This window comes from Sphaerodactylus townsendi, linkage group LG11 (assembly GCF_021028975.2).
Source record: "Sphaerodactylus townsendi isolate TG3544 linkage group LG11, MPM_Stown_v2.3, whole genome shotgun sequence".
Taxonomy (NCBI): domain Eukaryota; kingdom Metazoa; phylum Chordata; class Lepidosauria; order Squamata; family Sphaerodactylidae; genus Sphaerodactylus; species Sphaerodactylus townsendi.
The window spans coordinates 39807578-39829333 of record NC_059435.1 but is presented as its reverse complement, the minus strand read 5'-3'; the positions used below and the strand labels follow the sequence as shown (position 1 = coordinate 39829333).

General features: G+C 40.4%; 1 protein-coding gene across 1 annotated transcript in view; it reads right to left on the bottom strand.

Moving 5' to 3' along the window:
* The window catches only part of JAZF1 (JAZF zinc finger 1), a 169801-nt gene that overhangs the window by 21309 nt on the left and 126736 nt on the right, over positions 1 to 21756 (bottom strand). Inside the window, exon 3 of the mRNA XM_048511265.1 lies at positions 18008 to 18204. Coding sequence (XP_048367222.1) covers positions 18008 to 18204 — 197 coding nt within the window. The remainder of the gene's footprint in view (positions 1 to 18007; positions 18205 to 21756) is intronic.

The following is a 21756-nucleotide window of genomic DNA, read 5'->3' as shown; positions in this document are numbered from 1 at the left end:
TTGTAAACTGCCCGGAGCCCTGCAGGAATGGGGTGGTATACTAAGTTTAAACAACGACAACGACAACAACAACAACAACAACAACAATGTTAGAACAGAATACGGAGAAACAGAATGGTTCCCAGTTGTCAAAGGGGTCAAACAAGGACGCATTTTATTTCTCTCAATCTATAATGCAGAACATATCATAAGGAAAGCTGGATCAGATTTAGATGAAGGGCGAGTGAAAATTAATGGAAGGTACAGCAATTATTTAACATAACAGTGAAGACTGGAAATGACTCCTGAAAAAGGTTAAAGAAAAAAGTGCCAAAACTGGATTACAGCAAGAAGACACAAGTAATGACTACTGAGGAATTGCACAACTTATAAGCATGACAATGAGGAAATGGATAGTGTTCAAGATTTTCTATTCCTTGGCTCCATCATCAACCAAAAGGGAGACTGCAACCAAGGGCCTTTCCCCACTTACCTTAAGCCCGTGCTACTTGAGGAGAGTAGCGCGGGGTCCCCCGGCACTCCCCACGAGAGGGGGGGCAACAGCGCAGCCGCCCCGATGCTGACGCTGTTGCGCCCCCTCAGCGTGAGGCATCCCTGGCGCTCTTGCAAAGGGCACCTTTTGATGACCCCGCACAGAGCGCGGGGTCGTGGGGAAGCCCGGGCGCGTGTCAGGTATGCCGCGCGCTGGGAATTGCGCACAGTGACGGCGGCTGAGGGAAAAAAGGGGAAAGGCCCCAAGAAATCAGACGCAGATTGAAACTGAGAAGGGCAGTCATGAAGAAGCTAGTAAAGATCCTTGAATATAAGAGTGTGTCCCTGGCAATGAAGATCAAGATAATTCATACTTCACTATTCCCCATTAGTATGTACAAGTGTGAAAGTAGGATGATGAAGAAAGCTGACAGGAAGAAAGTTGATCAATTTGCAATGTGATGTTAGAGGAGAGTTTTATGGATATCATGGGCTGCCAAAAAGACAAATAAGTGGTTCTAGTTCAAATCAAGCCTGAGCTCTTTCTAGCTAAGAAGATAAAATGACCAAACGGAGGCTGTTGCACTTTGGTCACATCATGAGAAGACAAGCATCACTGGAGAAGACAATAATGCTAGGAAACGTAGACAGCAGCAGGAATAGAGGAAGGCCCAACATAAAATAGAATGGCTGAATCAAGGAAGCCTGAAGGCCCTCAGTCTGCAAGATCTGAGCAAGGATATTAGTAAAATGACATTTTGGAGTTTATTAATTCATAGGGTTGCCATGAGCCAGAAGTGACTTGGCAGCACTCAATACTCTCTCTCTCTCTCTCTCTCTCTCTCTCTCTCTCTCTCTCTCTCTCTCTCTCTGTGTGTGTGTGTGTGTGTGTGTGTGTGTGTGTGTGTGTGTGTGTGTGTGTGTCTGTGTCTCTCTCTCTCTCTCTCAGGTGAAAATACAACTGCAAGGCTGCACGGAAGAGTTGTTAAAGTAATAGTATCAGGAAACAGTTTTATGAAGATAAAAACTGCAATAAAAATACTTATGTAAATGAACTACAAGCTTATAAAGTTATGAAGATACTAGTACTGTTTTACATTAAAATAAAATGGTCTCAAGAAGTGGGGAGGAAAGGGGGACTCCAGCCTGGGGACTCCAGCCTCTTTTCTCTTTCCCCTATGAGAACAGCCCCAGCCGAGCCTCTGCCCCAGCCCCAGGTGGACTTATCCAAGGCCAGTGCTTGTAGCCCTTGTCAGGGAAGTCCTGCTGTTTGTTTGGGGTGGGGTAGGTGATGGGGCAATGAACTGCTGCAGCAACCTGGGTTGCTTTTGGGGGCATGGGGAGGGTGCACTGGGGAGGCTGGTGGTGGGCTCGGCAGGGTAGCAGATGGCAACCATCCACTGGCCTGGCATGCTGATTTGTTGTTTGGGGCAGGGGAAGGCTCCTGGGTTGGGGGAAGGTGGGCGAGGATGGGATGGATTGTCGCCTGCCAATGGGCATGTTGGACTCATGAAGTAAGTCCTCTGTAGGCATTGGCTGGGGGTTCATCATCAAATATTCCATCCCTTACCAATTATGTATAAGGATATTCAAGAGCTATTTTATAACTATAGATGAAACATGCTTTATACATATAAAGCCACGGATGTCAATTTTATTAATTTCTTAAATCAATTTGATATCCTGCTTTTACAAGAGACATGGATGGTTGACAATTTTGATATCCCTAATTTTTGTTCTGTAGTATTGGAGGCAACTCCAAGTATAAGAGGGGGTAGACCATCAGGGGGACTGGGAATATTCATCTCAACCAACTTAAATCTGCATGTTAAAGGGTATAGCCCATGCCATGGGCTTTGGTGAATGTTATTATACTCCACGTCAGTTTGTTTTCTATGTGTTGATATTTATCTTCCTCCATCTCAAACCAAGGACCAGGTTAAGTCAAAGTGGGACAAGGTAGAGGAAATGTTATGCCATCTATCACTAGACTACCCTACAACTCATCTAATTATTGGTGGAGACTTTTAATGCAAAAATGGGACAGAATGATGAACAGTTGACAATAGCTACCGTTAGAGGGTATGCTTGGAGGGACAATGACACACCATATATTTATAATCAGAGAAACAATCTTGATATAGCAATTAATTATGCAGGAGAATGTGTTTGTACCAAACAGCAATTAAAATTTAATTTAGTTGACTTCTGAATGGGAGTCAGCCAGAAGGAGATTACCAGAAGGGCAATACACTTTCTGGTCTGGTACTAAAGGCATCAACTAATTGATTACTTGTTGGAGTTCTCAAGGAATCACCCAAATAGAACCAGACATTTTACAGTAGTTCCGCAGGGTAAGTGACCACTTTCCCCTTGTGCTGGATTTGACAATTAGGCGTTTGAGGTCTCTTAGAGCCTCACACTTGGAGAACTCTCAGTAGAGTCAAACAGATTGAAAGAATAAAAATGGAATACTAATATTGAACAACAGATTCATTAGCTGGTTCAACTCAGACATACCATTAGGTTGACAAAAGCTGAACTTTTAAAACAAGGTTAATAAAGGGTCAATACTAAAGAGTCACGAGGCCTGTGCAAACCCTCAAACCCCTCTTTCAAGAACAACAGAGGTATCTGCATTCCAGGGAACATTCCATAAAACAAGTGGTTTGACCATGATTGTGTGATTAGCTAAGGAAAATCTTATAGGAATGACTGCACAGCTTTCAAGCTGGAGTGTGATCCCACAATCTCAAGTACTTGAAGGGAAAAGATCATACAAATCCCTAATAAAACATAAGAAAAAGTTGGACAGTCATGCCAAATGGCAAAGTATATAGTGGGGCCAAAACCAATGATTCCAAGAACTTTTTTTTTGGAAGACTAATATACAGAATAACAATTTTTACAACTTTACCATGGCAAACACAATCCCAGCAGAAGTCTGGGGAAGTTGTTTCTCTGACCTCTATAAAGATCAGCAGCAGGCTCTAGCATTGGCATCACTCTGTCTTGTCTGATATCCTATGACACTATAGCTCAGTGACCCACGGATGAAATTAAAATCATGATCTTACAATTGCAAGATGGCAAGGCAGGAAGCTTGACTTTATACCACAGAATTACTGAAAAGCAATAGTAGATGGTGGGCCCCAGTTTCAGCTGAGCTTTTTCTTACTCATATCAATAGCACAGCCTGTATTCCATCTGATTGGAGTGCTGCAATTATAGTCCCTATTTTTTAAAAAGGCTTATCCTCAAATCCAGCTCATTACCGACCAATTAAGCTTGCAGTGTTGCAAAGCAAAACTATATACTAAATATCGTATTAATATAAAACTTGCTTGAATGGCTGAATGAGAAAAAAACTATTGGGCAAGGATGAACAGGCTGGCTTCGTAAGGAGCGTTCAACTATGGATCACTGCCACGTGCTACCGACTACCTGGTAGAAATATGTGCTTGTCAAAAGGATCACTATCGCAGCTTTACGTTGATCTTAAAGCTGCATTTTGACCGAATATGGCTTCAGTGGTGACTTTGGTCAAAGTTAGCAGAAACCTAATATCGATAGGCGCCCTTCTCCACTTAATTGTCAAGTTACATGCAAGAACCGACCATACAGAGTAAGGTTCTCTTCACAAGGTCATCTTGGCCCATCTCTACTCAGAAGATTGTAGGGCAAAGGGTGCCTTCTAGCACCCATTTGTTTAACTTTATGTTAACACATTAATAGCAGGAGGTTTCATAAGAAGAATACCCATGCACCTATCCTTACCAGCTATTAAAGAGTATAGCCATTCTCATCGTATGCCGATGATGTATTTGTATTATCATTGTGACAGAAAGTGGGGCTAAAGAAGCGTGAAGATATTTGCTCAGAATATGCACAGAGGAACAGCTAGTATCCAACTACCGCACAAGACCAAGATGGTGCATTTTAATGCCAAATTTAAGAAACTGAAATGGCAGTTGTTAGGTCATCCAGATTGAACAAATAAAGTGTTTCAAATACCTAGGAATTGTGGTTTTCCAGTACAACGAAAGGAAAACCCTCAATATATACAAACAGCCATACACAGCACACAGCACAAAAGGAGCTCACAGGCAATCCTAAGATATTTTTTCGATCACAAGGGGTGGATTTATTCCAGTGGCAATTAGATTATTGAAGCTAAAATCCCTGGCACAACTCACCTATGGAGCCCCATTGGCAATGGTACAGTTCACTTTCTATTAGAGAGTCCTATCCACATTCCTCAGAGCTCTTTTAACACTCCCTAAATGTACAGCTAATGTGGTTTTGGGCAAAGAAGCAGGGATTTGGTTAAAGTTGGAATAACCTTTTGGAAGCTTATTATCAAATACTGGCTTAAAGTCCTCATCCCATCCCATGGGTTTTATTACCTTTGCTTCTGGCAGCAACACCATATCCAAGCTGGCTAGAAAAAATAGCAGAAACTTTACAGTGTGGTTTCGGATCCTGTACAATTATTGGAACTGGATCATTGCAGAGTATTTGTATACAGCCTTGGTCTATCAATGGCTCAATGATATTGAAATGCAAACAGATTTTCTCCCTTAGTTACCGTAGTTATATAAACCATTAAAATCCTTGGACAGGTATCTCATTTAACATACCTGCAATCAATATAACATCTGAGAAATGCGGCTGGAGCCTTTTCAAGGGGCCGTTTGGCCTTTTCCATCTGAAAGCCAATCTAATGGGCAGATTTCAAAAAAATCCACGACATAGGAGACATATTGTGTTTGTAACTCAGGAAGTGGACTCTGTATTACATATTTTTTATTGCATTGTGAACTCCATAAAGGGAAAGGGGAGTTAATTACATCCATTGTTTATCAGTACAGAAATTTAACTGGGGAGTTAATGAATTCAAGACTCAGATTCTTGTGAAATTTTGCTGGAAGACCGAGGATCTTTCTCTTATATCTCAGCAGGTAGCTAAATTTTGTATGCTGGCATATAGTAAGAGAAGAACCATGTTGGGACCAAGAGCCAGATCACATGAGGGTGACCGTAAGAATGCTACAAGCTGATGATATTTTTGTGTGGATTTCTGTTTCGTGGATTTCAGTGCAAATTCGATTGTTCTTTTGTTTGTTGTTCCTCCTTTTTCTTGTTCTTCTCTGCTCTTTTTTGCTGGCCTAATGGCCGTAATAAAACTGAACTAAAACTGAACTGAACTGCTTTATACATATAAAACAGCTACCCAGCCACTTACAGTAGAGTCCATAAAATTTCTCATCCACACTGTACTTATCTGAGTGCCTGAGATGTTGTTTGTATTTATTTTTAAGGTGTGGCTGCTTAAAATGGAACATGAGTTGAACAAGGCTTTGTAAGGTGAGCCTTGTAAGCCCTTTCTCGATCCTTGCTGTCAAAAAGTTATCATATCACGATCAATACTGTATATACTCGCATATAAGTCAAATTTTCAGCACATTTTTTGTGCTGAAAAAGCCCCCCTCAACTTATATGCGAGTCAGGTGTATTTTTAAAAATATTTTAGGGTTTTTACTTTGTTAGCCGCCAGGGGGCGCAGTTTTCAGGTTAGTGGCACCAAAATTTCAGGGATTTTTCAGGAGACTCTCCTGATGATACCACCCAAGTTTGGTAAAGTTTGGTTCAGGGAGTCCAAAGTTATGGACCCCCAAAGGGGGTGCCTCCATCCCCCATTGTTTTGAATGGGAGCTAATAGTAGATGGGGCTACATTTTGAGGGTCCATAACTTTGGACCCCTTGAACCAAACTTCACCAAACCTGGGTGGTATCATCAGGAGGGTCTCCTAAAGATACTCTGAAATGTTGGTACCGTTATTGGCAACGTAAAACTATTCCTCCCTGACCAAAAAAATCCAGTTTTGAAGGATTTTAACTCTTGTGTTTTAGCTTGGTTGCTAGTTGAGCTAAGGTTTTTGTACTTTTAAAGTTATTGTTGAGACCATATTGTTTTTGTTGACACTCTTTTCCACTTACAGAGCTAGTTTACTGTTTTTCTTTAAAATAAATATTGAAAAACATTTAACCTACTGATGCCTCAATTAATATAATTTTATTGGTATCTATTTTTATTTTTGAAATTTACCAGTAGCTGCTGCATTTCCCACCCTCGACTTATAGCGAGTCAATAAGTTTTCCCAGTTTTTTGTGGTAAAATAAGATGCCTCGACTTATATGCGAGTCGACTTATACACGAGTATATACGGTATATCTAATTCTCAATGTGGCCAGATCTGTGTATACTGAAAGCCAGAGACTGGAGCCAAAAACAGACAAGACAGATATTTCTACCAGCCTGAGAAAAGCTTCACTCAGGTTTGCAGAAAAATCTATAATATAAAAAACAAACATTCGTTTAACCCTTCCCTGCCAAATAATAGAAGCAACACCTGTACGTTTAAGAAATGAATGCATTCTGCACTGACCACTGTGGGGGATTGCTAGGCAACCACTATGGTATTTCCAGCCTTCAGATCTTGGTAGGTTGGCTGGTGGGTGGGAAAGAGAGAAGGAAATACGAAAAGGGGAGATTCTACATGGGATTTCAGAGAAGGAAATAGTAAGGAAGTGGGAAATGAGATGCTCTATGTAAATCACATAGAGCATCGGGAGTGGTGTCCCCCAAGGATCCGTTTTGGGACCAGTGCTCTTTAACCTATTCATAAATGACCTGGAAGTAGGGGTGGGTAGCGTGGTGGCCAAGTTTGCAGATGATACCAAATTATGTAGGGTGGTGAGAACCACAAAGGATTGCGAAGAGCTCCAAGCGGACCTTGATATTAATGTAGGTGAGGTGGAGCTCAGAAAATGGCAAATGCAGTTCAATGTAGCAAAATGTGAAAGTGATGCACATAGGGGCAAAAAATCCAAACTTCACATTAACCTGCGCTTGCCAGGGAGGTCAGTGCTAGCAGTCACCAGACCAGGAAAAGGATTTAGGCGTCTTGGTTGATAGTTCCATGGGAATGTCAACTTCAATGCATGGCAGCTGGCAGCCTTTGGAGAGTCCAGCCAGCTGATGGTGCCCCTTCCAGCTGGCCCCCTTCTGCTGGCCCCCCCCTTCCGCTGGCCCCTTTCATGCTGGCCCTTCCACCGGCCTCTAAGCATCTGGGCTCTATAACACCATCTCTATCTAGACCTACCGTTTCTCCCTGGGGGGTGGAAGAATTTAATATTAGGCACCGGGCGCCACCTACACCTATGCCTATATTTATTTTACATTTAAATGCTAATGTTTAGCTAGTTTTCGCCTGCTTTTATAAGTTTTAGCCTATTTATGATGTTTTAAAATTGTATTTATTATTCTGGCTGTATTTTACTGCATGTAGAGCCTCGAGGGAAATGGGGCGGATAGAAAGCCCAAAGTATAAATAAAATAAATAAAATAAATAAAAAGGCAAACTCTATGCTGGGGATCATTAGAAAAGGAATTGATAATAAAACTGCAAAGATTGTCATGCCCTTATATAAAGCAGTGGTGCGACCGCACTTGGAGTACTGTGTCCAGTTCTGGTCGCCGCATCTCAAAAAGGATATTGAGGAGATAGAAAAAAGAAAAGTGCAGAGAAGGGGCAACAAAAAAGGATGATTGAGGGACTGGAGCACCCTTTCCTAATGAGGAGAGAGGCTGCAGCGTTTGGGACCTCTTTTAGTTTGGAGAGGAAGGCTGAGGATATGATTGAAGGTCTGCTACAAAATTATGCATGGGGTAGAAAATGTTGACAGAGAGAAATTTTTCTCTCTTTCTCCCTGGCTCCACTAGAGCTCCAGGGGGCATTCATTGCAAAAATGCTGGGGAAGAATTAGGACTGGCCATAAAAGGAAACACTTCTTCAATGCATAGCGTGTGATTGGTGTTTGGAATATGCTGCCACAGGAGGTGGTGGATGGCCACTATACCTTGGATAGTTAGCTTTAAAGGGGGCTTGGACAGATTTATGGAGGAGGAAGTCGATTTATGGCTACCAATCTTGAGCCTCCTTGATCTGAGATTGCAAATGCCTTAACAGTCCAGGTGCTCGGGAGCAGCGGCAGCAGAAGGCCATTGCTTTCACATCCTACATGTGAGCTCCCCAAGGCACCTGGTGGGCCACTGCGAGTAGCAGAGAGCTGAACTAGATGGACTTTGGTCTGATCCAGCTGGCTTGTTCTTATGTTCTTATGTTCTTATCACCATGTGATTGCTGCTGGTTTTGGTGCTGATGAGTCCTCTATTCAGGGCAGGGGGGAGGGAAACAGTGGAGGCAAAAACAGCATTATAAAAGGCCCTGCTCCTTCCCCTGCCTTTCAGTGACATAAACCAAGGCTTGAAGGCTGGTGATATTGTTGTGGCTGTCTAGCCACACCCACAATGGTCTCTGAGAGATCAGAGTGCAATCATTTTTTAAAGCAATGGGTGATGCTGATAATATTGTAGGGTAATCTTCAATTTCTTTACTTTCAGATTTTCCTGAAAGCTTAGGGCTTTTAACAGGTTTTAGAAAATTATGTCTTCATGACCTTAATTTGTGGATTAAATAGCCTAAGTCAAACTGATTTATTTCAGTTTCAAACATCTATCTGCAATTTATGGATACACTACTCCATGTGTACCTTACAGGTTTGTTGTAAATATTATATAGTAATGTATGCAAAGTGCTCTGAACATCTGAGTGTACTGCGCATTAAATTTAGTCTTGGGTACTCATGATGAATTTATTCTACCAAAATGCAGATTTAGAACATATCCACATTAAGGTTATCAGGAAAGAACAGGTTGGGTACGCTGTTCTAGATATGCCAATTATTTTTCTTACACCAGTATTAGAAAAATGAAGGTTGATTGCCCAGTCAGTTTGATGATGATGATGATAATATGAATAATAACAATGAATTTTTAAATAAAAAATAATTGGAACGCCAGTAGTAATTTTTAAGTATGTTAATACTCAGCACAGATGAAATTAGGAACCTTTTTGTTACATGTTTTTTCTGTGATTTTTCTCTTTGTTTTTTCCCTTTGTTTTTGTTTGTAAGTTTTCCAATTTTTTTAAAATGTTAATCTTTAAGATGCCATGGGAGTCCTTTTTTTGGGGGGGGGGAGTCCTTTTTTTTGTTTCCCTTCAGGAATTAGTCGATGCAGACTATTGATATATGTATGGGAATTTCTTGCAGAGAATAATGTAGAAGCGTCACAGGATTCTTGTACCTTAGCAGGTGTGGGCCTTATTAGTTTTGGCAAGAGTGATGGTGGGCAGTGAGAAAGTTGCCTGACCTTTTTAAGGCAGAGGGATAATAAACAAACAATGGTTGTTAGGAGTGGGACGTGTAAAAGGTACAACAGCTCACATTGGTAGAACAGATGCCTTACATGTAGGAGAAATCCTGTATGCCATTAAAGGTTGAATTGAATTGAATGTAGAAGAAATCCAAGATTTCATCCCCAGCATGTCCAGTTCAAAGATTTCAAATGCCAAGGTTGGGAAAGCCATTTTCTGGAAACTTTGGAAACATTCTAGGGTTTTTTTCTGTATTTATTTAAAAATACTTCTTTTCTTCTCCAAGAGGTAGGGAAGCTGTTTGAAGGAGAAGAGAAACAAAGGGAGAGAGTGGCTCTTGAAACCTTTCCATCCCTGCTGCTTTTGTGCTGAAGGACACCAAAATGTTTGCATCCCATGCTGTTTTTTTAAAAAAGCAGCATGAAATTCATTTTTTCCATCAAGTGGTTGCGGTGGGTTTTCTGGGCTGTGAGGCCGTGGTCTGGTGGATTGTATTCCTAACGTTTCGCCTGCATCTGTGGCTGGCATCTTCAGAGGCGTATCACAGTGTGTAACAGACTTCCCTCTGTGATACACCTCTGAAGATGCCAGCCACAGATGCAGGCAAAACATTAGGAATACAATCCACCAGACCACGGCCTCACAGCCCAGAAAACCTACCACAACCAGTTGAATCTGGCCATGAAAGCCTTCGACAATACATTTTCCATCAAGGATTAAAACAGGATTTTTTTCCCCAGCAAAATTAATGCTAGTCCTACTGGAAAATGAACCTGATAATATTTTCTGCTGATTTCAATGGAGAATACATTTTTGGTACCACTTGCTTAAGATGGAACAGCTGTATTCAGAACTAGATGGAACAGGAGAATGCTCCTATCAGGGGACATAGCAGAAAGAAAGAACCATTCTTTCTCCTTGCTCCCTGGTAAACAAAACCAGATACTTGAAAGCCAGAATAGCTGCCATGTCAGAATTTTTCAGATTACTTCTATTTTTGAATGTGATTTTTTTAAGCAGACCTTCATTACCTATTTCCAGTCACATATTCGTGCTTATTTTGAACACCTGGAGGTCACTACGCAGCTGCATTAATTAAATATTTTTGATCAGTTGATATCAACAGGACAACATATCAACTGAAAATATTAAATCTGCTTTTAGTTACAATTAACAAAAGAAATAAACATATCCTGTTATTCTGATAAACATAGAAAAATCAGATAAAACATAAGAAGAGTCATGTTGGACCAGACCAAAGACCCATTAAGTTCAGAATAATGTTCACACAGCAGCCAACCAGCTGCCTCTAGGAAGCCCACAAGAGCATCTTCCCAGCTGGGCTCTCCAGCAATTGATATAAAGAGGCATTAGTGCCTTTGGTACTGGAGACTGTCACGACTGGTAGCCACTGATAGTCCCACCCTCCATGCATCTGGTGACTCCTCTTTTAAGGCCTTTCCTGTTGGCATCCATCCCCACATGTATATATTATGCACTAGCCTTTTATTGATATTATTGAAGTGGGTATTAAACTCGTACTGGTATTGCGCTGATCTGTATATTACGCATATATGCTGAACTGACAGTAAATAACTTGCACTAGAGAAATAAATTACTGGAAATGCAGTAATAGCACTGATATATCATACACAAAGAAGAAAAGGCAGCAAATGCAGACAAAAACCAGGCACTCATGACATTGGTGTCTGTCTGTCTGTCTGTCTGTCTGTCTGTCTGTCTGTCTGTCTTAAAATAGGCCATATCAGCAGCTGTGCCACATGCATGTTTGCAAGATCTGTTAAGACGAAAGGCCGCTGCTTTGTAGAATGGAAATCGCAACTAGCGATGACTTTATGAGCTTGGTCTAGACAAGAGGGTTACTCTTTGGTGAAATTGCTCCTTGGGGAGGCTACTGTGAAAATTCCCATACAACTAATTACCAAGCCACTGGGGCTTGCTACTGAAAAAAGGATTTGGCTTTGAGAAAAACAGTTACTGGGAAGCCTGCAATGTAGCAAGTCATGTCATCAAGTCACAGCAAGTATACTGTGGACTTGGAAAGAGAAATAACGATACAGGGCAATAAAAAAGGCAGGCTCAAATAGGAAAACCCCTCAGGCACAGCAGATAAGAAGAGAAGGTTATATACTTGGAACTGTTTGATGCAGGGCTTCCTCTGGCTCAGTTCCTACAAAGTAGGATTCCATTTGGCTGATGCGTAGCCCACCTACCAGGCAACAGGAAATCTAAAGTTCCAGAATCACAGTAGGTTTGCATATAGCCAGGCTTCACTCGCTTCCTGTCAGCGTTTTAAGTTTTGTGGAATTAGGCAAGATACACAATCATGACAACAACAAAATTAAGAAGAATGGAAATTTTATGTAACAGACTTCTCTCTGTGATATACCTCTGAAGATGCCAGCCACAGATGCAGGCGAAACGTTAGTAACAAGATCTACCAGACCACGGCCACACAGCTCAGAAAACCCACCACAACCAAACTACAATGTGTTTCTCTCTTCAAACTGAGATTATAATTAAGGGAATTAGCACAATTTGCTTGTGTCCCTGCATGTAAATATGTTTTTTTTTTGTTCTCAAGACTCATCTGACTTATGGCGACCCCTGGTGGGTTTTCAAGGCAAGAGACTTCAGAGGTGGTTTGCCACCAGCCCTGTTATTCCTTGGAGGTCTCTCATCCAGATTCCTGCCAGGGTCTGCTTAGCTTTTTAGATCTGATGAGATCAGACTAGCCAGGGCTATCCAGGTCAGGATCAAAGTTTTGTAGCAAAGTGGATTTTGATTAATGGTTTCGCCAAACAAGGCAGCTTTCCGTTGTGCTCCATGTATGGACAAAGCAAAAGAGCTGTATTTGTGTTTGTCCTGAATGGAGGTTAATTGCAATGTATTAACACAACCAAGTTTGCTGCCTTCTGTTGTCCATAAGAATTAGTTCCCCTTGCTACTTTCTCTAAGCAGGGTTGGAGTTTTCCTCAACATCTGCTACCTCAAACAATGGGACTGATCCTGGGTCCTTCTATGTGCAAAACGCATGCTGTACCCCACCAATCCACGGCAGAGTGAGCTGTATATGTTATTTCAAATGCTCATTTGAAGATGTAGCCACATTTATACAGACCTTTGTATGCAGGAATGCCCAAATACGAGAGAGTGAATGATGGACATCCATCTATCTATATTTGTACAGTTAAAGAACAAGGGCACATCTGTTTAAAAATTACTTGAAAACTATAGCAAACAGTCTAATAATGTTTGTGATGGCTGAAGTTCTATTCACAATACTTGCACATTAAGATTCTGCAAAATAATGGGAATATGTGCCTCCCCCCACCAATAAACAGGATGTTTACAAGTCCTGCAAAACAATCAGGGTCTAAGGAAACCTCTGCTTTAGTTTTCCAGAAATAACTTTGGAAGAGTAATTACCCAGTTTATGAATTTACAGTAAGTGTTCAATTAAAACCAGAAATAATAATGGCAAAACACTTAGATGAATGTCATAAGCAGTTTGAGAAATTATATTACAAAAAATTAAAAAATCCACACTCCCTGTATCAGTTTAGGAAGCTTCTTGCATCTCAGATTATATACTACCCATATGGATAGTAAAAGGACAGATCTCATCACTCTGAAACTTGTGGACCAGGTAGTAAGTTGCTTTGGCTATGGTCATATTAAACTCATGTTGGTCTTGATGCATTTTTTTCCCCAGCAGTGTGCATTATGGCAGGTTTTCAGCACTCTGAGTAGCAAGATACATGCTCTTTTCATGTAGTAGTTGCCAGTGTTTCAACTAAAGAACACAGGAAAGGGTGGATACAGAAGGCAAACTATTTTGGTTTTGAGTGAATGAGTTTTCGTTTTGCCCTGGACATTCCAGATTATATATAAAAACTAATTTGTCAAGCACTGAGTTTCCTCAGATTGAGCTGAATACTGATCCAACAGCATAATAGCTTACTCCTGTATTGTGACTTCCTAAAGCACAATATGCAGGCCTTCTTGCAAGAATGCAGCTCTCCATGTGTGTTATTAAAACAGTATAAAATAGACTAAGCTTTGCAGTAGGTAAAGTATATAGTGCCAACACAAAGAGATTTTAGCTTATTTTTAAAGCTTCAGTTTGTAGTAATAAGAACATTTTAATTTTAGTAAAACACTGGAAATGAAATCTAAAGGAATCCAAATATTACCCTACTTCCCTCAGTTTTAATGGATTTGTGTTATACACTTTTTTTGAATTTACAATGGGTCTCAGCCAAGTTTTCCCCCCCAATGTGGGTCAAGAGAGGAGTGCAACAGAAATCTGTCATGTGCAATGTTATGTGATTTACATTTGAAACTGGAGGTTATGGTGCCAATATGTTACACTTACACTGACTAACCACACATATATTTTCAAAATAATTTCTTTTGGCTACAACACATGCAATCAGTTTTAATTTAATTTGCTTTGGATAGCCAAATAATGAGCAAGCAAGAGCTTCTACCAGTGCAATTAAGGAGACGGCTTCATGGCCCTACAAAACATTTTTTCCCCAAATCCAAGTACAATTTTGTTAATTCACACTTTGGCACACTCCATAACTCACCTGCAAAAATGGCACCCAGCCCAGCTCTATGCAAAGATTTAATAGTAGAACTGTTTAATGAAGTCTCATATAACTACACTTTCATTTCTAGTACAAATTGTTCTGTAGGGCACCTTACTTAGTGAGCTAGCCTCAGTTAAAAATAAACACTACTTTGTCATGAAAATTAACATACGGGACTCATTTTTTTAAGCATAGATGTCTAAAGTCATCTTAAATAATATCCTGACAAGCCCATAACATTCTGGCTTTGGTTGGGCATAAGTTGTTCTTTATTGTAAGAACTTTATCTGTGATGCAAATTTGGGTGTGCTTTCCAGGGAAATATAAATTAAATTTTACGCCAACAGAACAAAAAATTTGATCTTGTTCATTTTAGTTGTAAAGCCCACAAAGATTTTTTTTAACAGCAGGGTGGGTAACATTTCCTTAATTCTTACAGCCTTATTGGCAAGATCATTATGGCTTGGAATCCAATGATTCACAAGCTGAAACACTTAGTTCTGCTGGCATAACATGAGGGTGCAAAAACCCCTGAAAATTAATATAGGACTCTTTATAGGACTCAGAATGGCCAAATAATTGCACAAGCAGAAACACAAGAACAATAAGTTTGACTTAGTGCAAGCAGCTACCACATGTGTTTCTGGCTGTGCAGGAGCTTAAGTGCCAGAAGAAATTCTGCATTCGATCCAACCCTACTTTCTGTATGAAGAACAGGGACTGAAATGTAGTAACTTAGCCAACGCTACTTCTGGATTTATCCACGTGGATGGTCCACCACCACATGTTAGGCAACATTGCTAAGCATCTATCACAGGCCAATGGGGGTATGGTTCTAATCTCAAGGTCTCATGCCAAGAAGCACTACCTAAGGTTTCCCTCTCTATTATACAGCGTATGTTGCACTGTTCACTCTGCAATAGTTAGTCTTTCATTAATTAAAAAGCTAAGAAAGTATTTGTTCTTTGGGTAAAAGATCTGCTAGAAAAGTGTAATTGTTCTATAAATGTGAAGCATAGCTGAGCAGCAGTGGGGTGTGAAATAGCACCCTGTGCACTGAGGGAAGCCTTAGGATTCACCTGTGCTCAGATACATGAATGTTCAGTAGAGACACTCCTCAATAAGAAGTGTCAGTGTAGAAGCTCTAAGGAAGGAAGTGAAACCTGAAGAATTGTCACTCATATTTTAACATCTTGCAGAAGCAAAATAGAGACAGATAAAGGGATTAATAACAACAAGACTAGGCACGATACATAGGACCCACTCCATGATACACTTGTTGCAGGTCATCATAACCCCAGTCTTCAACACTTCACTCTCCTAGCCAGTCCTTGGATGCACACATACTGGAACTCTGGAGGAGTGGACCACATTATGGGTGAGGGGGAAGATAGATCCATTGAGCTCTGTATTAGCTTTTGAATTTGTCTGCTTACAATAGGCAACTCTCTACCTGCAAGTCTTTTGCCAGTGCTCAACAGAGTTGGGGAGCATGTGTGGCAAAGTGATGTTGCTAGAGTGCTGGAACCTGTAAGGTAGGTCATTGTGTTGCAAACTTTCCTGATCTCTGTGGAGATTAGGGGAGATCCTAAACTGCTGCACAACATGGCAATATCATTTCCATGTTCCTAGCCAGAAGTGTCATTGCTTGCCACACAACACCATTTTGCCAGTGCCCACCTCCCAAATGCTCCTCCTGCTGTTGGAGGTGGTCGGGCAACTCTATGGCAATCTATTTTCAACACTTGCAATAAGATGGGTGGTGCCCAATATTGATTATACAGTAATACTACGTTTTGTAAAAAGCTTTGCTGCCAGTGGTTCACACTAATTAAAATTAAATACACAGTGCTGATGGTAGGATTTCTACATAAAAACAAACATAAACACAGGCACAACTAGACTCATTGGGCTAGATCAGGGGTAGGGAACATGCGGCTCTCCAGATGTTCAGGAACTACAATTCCCACCAGCCCCTACCAGCATGGCCAATTGGCCATGCTGACAGAGGCTGATGGGAATTGTAGTTCCTGAACATCCTGAGAGCCGCAGGTTCCCTACCCCTGGGCTAGATCCTACAGGTTTTGTTGTGTAAGGGAAAGGATCCCTGCATTGGAAGAAAGCACCACTGATAGTGGCATGGACCAACATGACTCAATCTATTATTATTATTATTATTATTATTATTATTATTATTATTATTATTATTATTATTATTATTATTATTATTATTATTATTATTATTATTATTATTATTATTATTATTATTATTATTATTATTATTATTATTACCATCACTAAACCACCACTGTGACATCTTATAAAGTGAACAGAAAATGCACACATTCCAGTATGAGGAATGGCCTGGTGTTCTGAAAAATCACTCGATGAAAACTGGATTACTAGATGATAAAAATTCTACAGACCAACATGACTAGCATATGAAACCATCTAGATCACAATAATTCAATAACTTTTTCACTGGATTATTTCTTAACTTCTCACGTTCCTCTGATAAGAAGTCTAAATTGGGTGTGTTATGGCTCAGCACCCTTCCCCATAAACAGTAATAAATATACTGAGATAAATCTGCAGAGTGAGGATATCTACCACTGTATCCATGTTTTTATATTATTAAGCAGTCTATTACAAATGAAACTAAATATTTTACAGTGAGTTTACAATTAAAGCCACAAGTAGCATGTCCTTTTTCAGTTGGTCAAATTTTTGTGGACTCCTGTAAATACTGACTCATTGAGAAAGGTAAAAGGATGCAAAAGATTTATTTTGTTTTCTCTTTTGTTTTACAGCATCTGTTAAACAAAAGACTAGCTTCTCACGTTTTCAGTAGGAGATGTTTAAAAAAAACCTAGCGGCTCATAAATAAAGACAACAAGAGGTGGTGATGACTCACAATTGTTACAGAAGGATCAAATTGAAGAGATCTTCAGTTGGTGCTTGCAGTATTTGGAGCTGATACAAACATCTTAAAGATCTGTAAGCTACTTTTATGTGCAGATAGCAAAATCTCTTGTCAATTTTGAGAAACTCCCTGCAAAATATCCCTGTGATCCAGTTATTATTTTAGGATTGTATATATGTGGTGTAAGGTGAATACACATTTGAAGAGTGGGATTATGTTCATTGGCCATATCCCCCCTCTGTCTGATCATTCAAATCAGGCTTTATATTATGCCAGTGCAGAAAGGCTGGCACAAGAGTGATTGGGCTACCATGCAGAACCTCTGCTTGCAGTCACTCTGCATTTCCTCTTTAAGTTCAAATGAAGGTTTTTCTTTGATAAAGGTTAAAGAGGAAAGTCCCATCAGTTATGCTCAGAAAAGCCTTCCAATACAGGGAACAGGGACACATACAGAGAAAAATCCTACTGTACAAGCAACTCTGGGCATGTAAATTACATTTGGTATAATTAGATTTGTCCTAAAGGGTCACAAAAGGTTTATAAAACCAAGAGCCAAAGGCACTGCCTTTTGGCTATGACATGTCCTTCCCTTTCTTCACACATTCTGCCTCTTAATCCATCTCTCTCTCTACCCCCACCATCTGTTTATCTGAAGCAAAACAAAGTGTCTGTTTAGTGCATTGGTTAAGCCAAATGAAACTAGCAAATCTTACCTGTAGGTGTACTGCTACGAAATGAAGAGGAAGGGGTAATGGGCGGCGTGACTGGAGGCGTAAGGCTTCCACTGCTGTGGCGTGGAGGAGTAGATACATTCCCACGGGACACAGAGCTTGATAAAGTCAAGGAGAGTTTGGGCTGAATTTTTTTCTTCAGGGATTCCTGTTCTCTTCGAGCTGCATCAGTCATAAACCTTAAAACAACAGTAGCAAGAATTGTAAATGAAGAATTATAAATGTTAATGACAGCATTGAGCACAACACTTAGCACTAGGGCTGCCAACTCTGGGTAAGGAAATTCCTAGAGACTTAATGGTGGAGCCTGGGGAGGACAGGGAAAGGGAGAGGGAAAGGACATCAGCAGAGTGTGATGCCAAGTGACAACAACATCCTATAGGACGCTTATGAAATCTTATCAGATGGCAGTGAAGGCCACAAAAAAATTAATATGTGGCCATCAGCACATCTGCTAGCTTTGCTTACTCTCATAGACAATCTCCAGACAACTGGACCAGGGTGGGTTAGCACTGCTGTTTATAAATTAGTCAGGTGGCCAGCTACTGCCCTGGATACACTGGCCAGTTGTTTGAAGGCCATAGTGAAATGGTTGAAACTGAGTCCATTGAAGATGGAGGTCCTGTGGTTGGGCCATGAGGACACAGGAGGACATAGTCAGTTCCTGCTGGCATAAACATCTAGGCTGGCTGCCAGGAGCTGGGAGTGATCCTGGATTCCTCCTTGTCTATAAAGGCATAGCTCACAAATGTAGCTCAGCTGGCATTTTACCACCTTCACCAGGCGAGGCAGCTGGCACCTTACCTATCCCACCCCAACTAAGCCACAGTAATTCATGCAATCTTTAACTACTGTAACTCATTTTCGCAGGACTGCCCTTGGGACTGCTCCAGAAACTTCAGCTGGTTCAAAATGCAGGTGTTTGGATTCTCACTGGTACCTCATGGCAAGAACATATTCAGCTGGTGCTCCAAGTGGAGTACTGGATCAGGTTTAAGGTTCTGGTATTAACCTTTAAAGCCCTGAACGGTCTGGGGACTTTGTATCTGCAGGATAACTTCTCCCAATATGTTCCCCAAAGTGCCTTTTGTTCAGTGAACAACTGAAGAACATGAAAATTCCTCATTAAGAATCATTTTCTCTGTACAGATGAGAGCACCTACTAAACCTAGCTGGCGTCAAGACTTCAAGGGCAAGTGGTATGTCTCATTAATGTCCAAAATCTATGTCAGCACTAGTAAGAGAATTGTTCCACAACTGAAACAGACTCAACCCAAATAACTGCTGGTGTGAGCAGTCTTAATCCTTAATGAGGAATTTTCATGTTCTTCAGTGTACTGAATTGTTTAAACTAATTGTTTGAAAGAATATTATCATTATGCAACACTGTTGGTGTGCTTGAGCTTTTGTACATGTTTGTAAATAGATTAACCCCTAAGAATCTCTGGATCTTGCTCTGAATAGTTTTTAACATTTTTCACCTTGTAAATATTCCTAACTTATACAGATGTTTCTGCTAGTCATGTGTAGTGCACTAACCTTTTTTCATTTATGCTGCACTAACCCCCACTTGTTTATTATTTATGATGAAATCACATAATTTATTCTGCAACTCTAGACCCAGAAAGTTTTCATGCTAGCCCTCCTCTTTCCTTTCTTCAGCTCTGTGCCTTTCCCAGTTTGGAACAGGTATTAAAAAGCCTTACATAATTAGGCACATGGGATCTGAAAGATCACCTATTCCCATGTGACTTTGTCCATTTGTTAAGACCTTTCATTGGGGCCCTTTTCCTGCAGCCCCAAACTATCTGAAGTGAGGCAAGCAGATTGGCCTTTCTCTGCACAGTTTTTCAAGGCACAACTATTATTTTTCTGAGCTAGGTGTTCTGCAGCAGATTCCTCTGACTTCCATTCTGTTATACTTTTTGTACAGTGGTGATTTGACCATTTCCTGGATTTTGTGTTTTATTAATTTTATGTTGTAATTTATTTGGTTGTATGCAAGAGCCATAACCAAAGGTCCAAACTGAGAAGTTTCGCATGGCTATCATCTTCACAGAAGGATGCAAAACATGTGCCAGGAATTCACAGCTATGTAGTGGAATAATCTGATGGTTATTCTCCTGACACCATTAACATGTGATAAGAGATGTTCGATTTAGTATTGCTAAGAGGAATTCTACATTTGCCTAGCTGCTTCTAACAGAAATTGTCTCCCTTGAAACTATACAGACAGCTAGCAGACGATCTAAATTTTCGTATGGGCATTTCAAATACAAATACAAAAGCCTTTAATGGCATAAAATTATGGGCATTTCCTTTTGAAAAAAATTGATAAATCTTTTGATCTTAGACATTTTTCACAATGCATGGAACATTTTTCAGATGGATGTTTACATTGTATTATGCAACAAAGGTATTTTTCTTTGAACTTGCATGTCAACAATGCAATTCCTCAAAAGTGGAATCCCACACAAAGTTTTCCTTCAAGACGTACCATCACAATGCTTCTCCAGCACTCTGGTCCATTATCCCAGGCCCTTCCAACCCCAAAGTCTCAAGCAAAGTAGAAGTTTCGCTCTCTACAGAGAGGACATTATGTATAACCCCATTCCAATGAAGGAATAGGACATGTATCAATGATTGCTGGCAAGAGAAAAAGCATGCTAGCCCTCCACCCCATCCTGAGGCCTAAGAAAACGTATTAAAGAAGCAGGTAAACTTGCCACTCTCTTTTCAGTATGAGCTGACTCTTTTAACTTGCCTGTGAATTACACTGGGAGAAGAAATATAGAGTTCCCAATGATTCCTAGAGTTACCCACCATAACTTTTAGATTTCCCCTGAAAGTGATGTTGTAACTCTGGCAAACCACCTTCTCATCATATCCCTGCCCCCAGCCTTCCTGATGCCTGGGATGCTCAGCCTGGGACCCTAGATGCAATCTAAAGTTGCCATTTCCTACAGGGGAACTGGTCTCTATGGTCTGGAGAGATCGCTGCCAATTCTGGAACAGTAATGGAAGGCCCTAACTGGAGGTGTGCTGTAATAAATAAAAGAAATATTGCCAACTTTTCAGCTATATGTCATTGGAGAATGAAATAACAGGTTTATATGTAGTCCTATAGTTTTGAGTATGCAGCTACTTTCGAGTGTCTATATATGTATATCATTTAAGCATGAAATATAGATTTATATGTATTCCTATAATCTAGGATGTTAAGGGCAAATTGTATTTTCTCTTCTTGCCCTATATTCAGAAGAAACCTTTCTTAAATAGATTAATGTTGAGAGGTCAAGCGGGCAAAAAATTGGGTTGTGCAATTGAGGAAACGCCAAACCATATATAGCCAGCTTATCTAGTAGGTATATTGGAAAAAATGAACAAAAGAGAATCGCATAGAACGTATTATCTAAAAAAGTATAGAAAACAAGTCTTGAACTAGTAGAGCAGAAGCTTTGTGTGCTGGGGAAGAGTGTGAAGGAGTTTGAGTGGAGTGCTAGAAAAGAACAAAGGTGACCTTTCCAACAGACAGATAGAAGAGGTAATAAGTGAAAGTTGAGAATAATTCTTGGAGGTGGAGAGGGCAAATGGGGACAGGGAACAATGTCTGTAATTGGACCATGCCTATGGATCTGTAAACCCTATGGCCCACCTAATGGGAGTCAAGGGGAGGGAGAACGCATACTCATCTAGAAAGGAATATATGCATGATGTTTCTTGACTGTTAG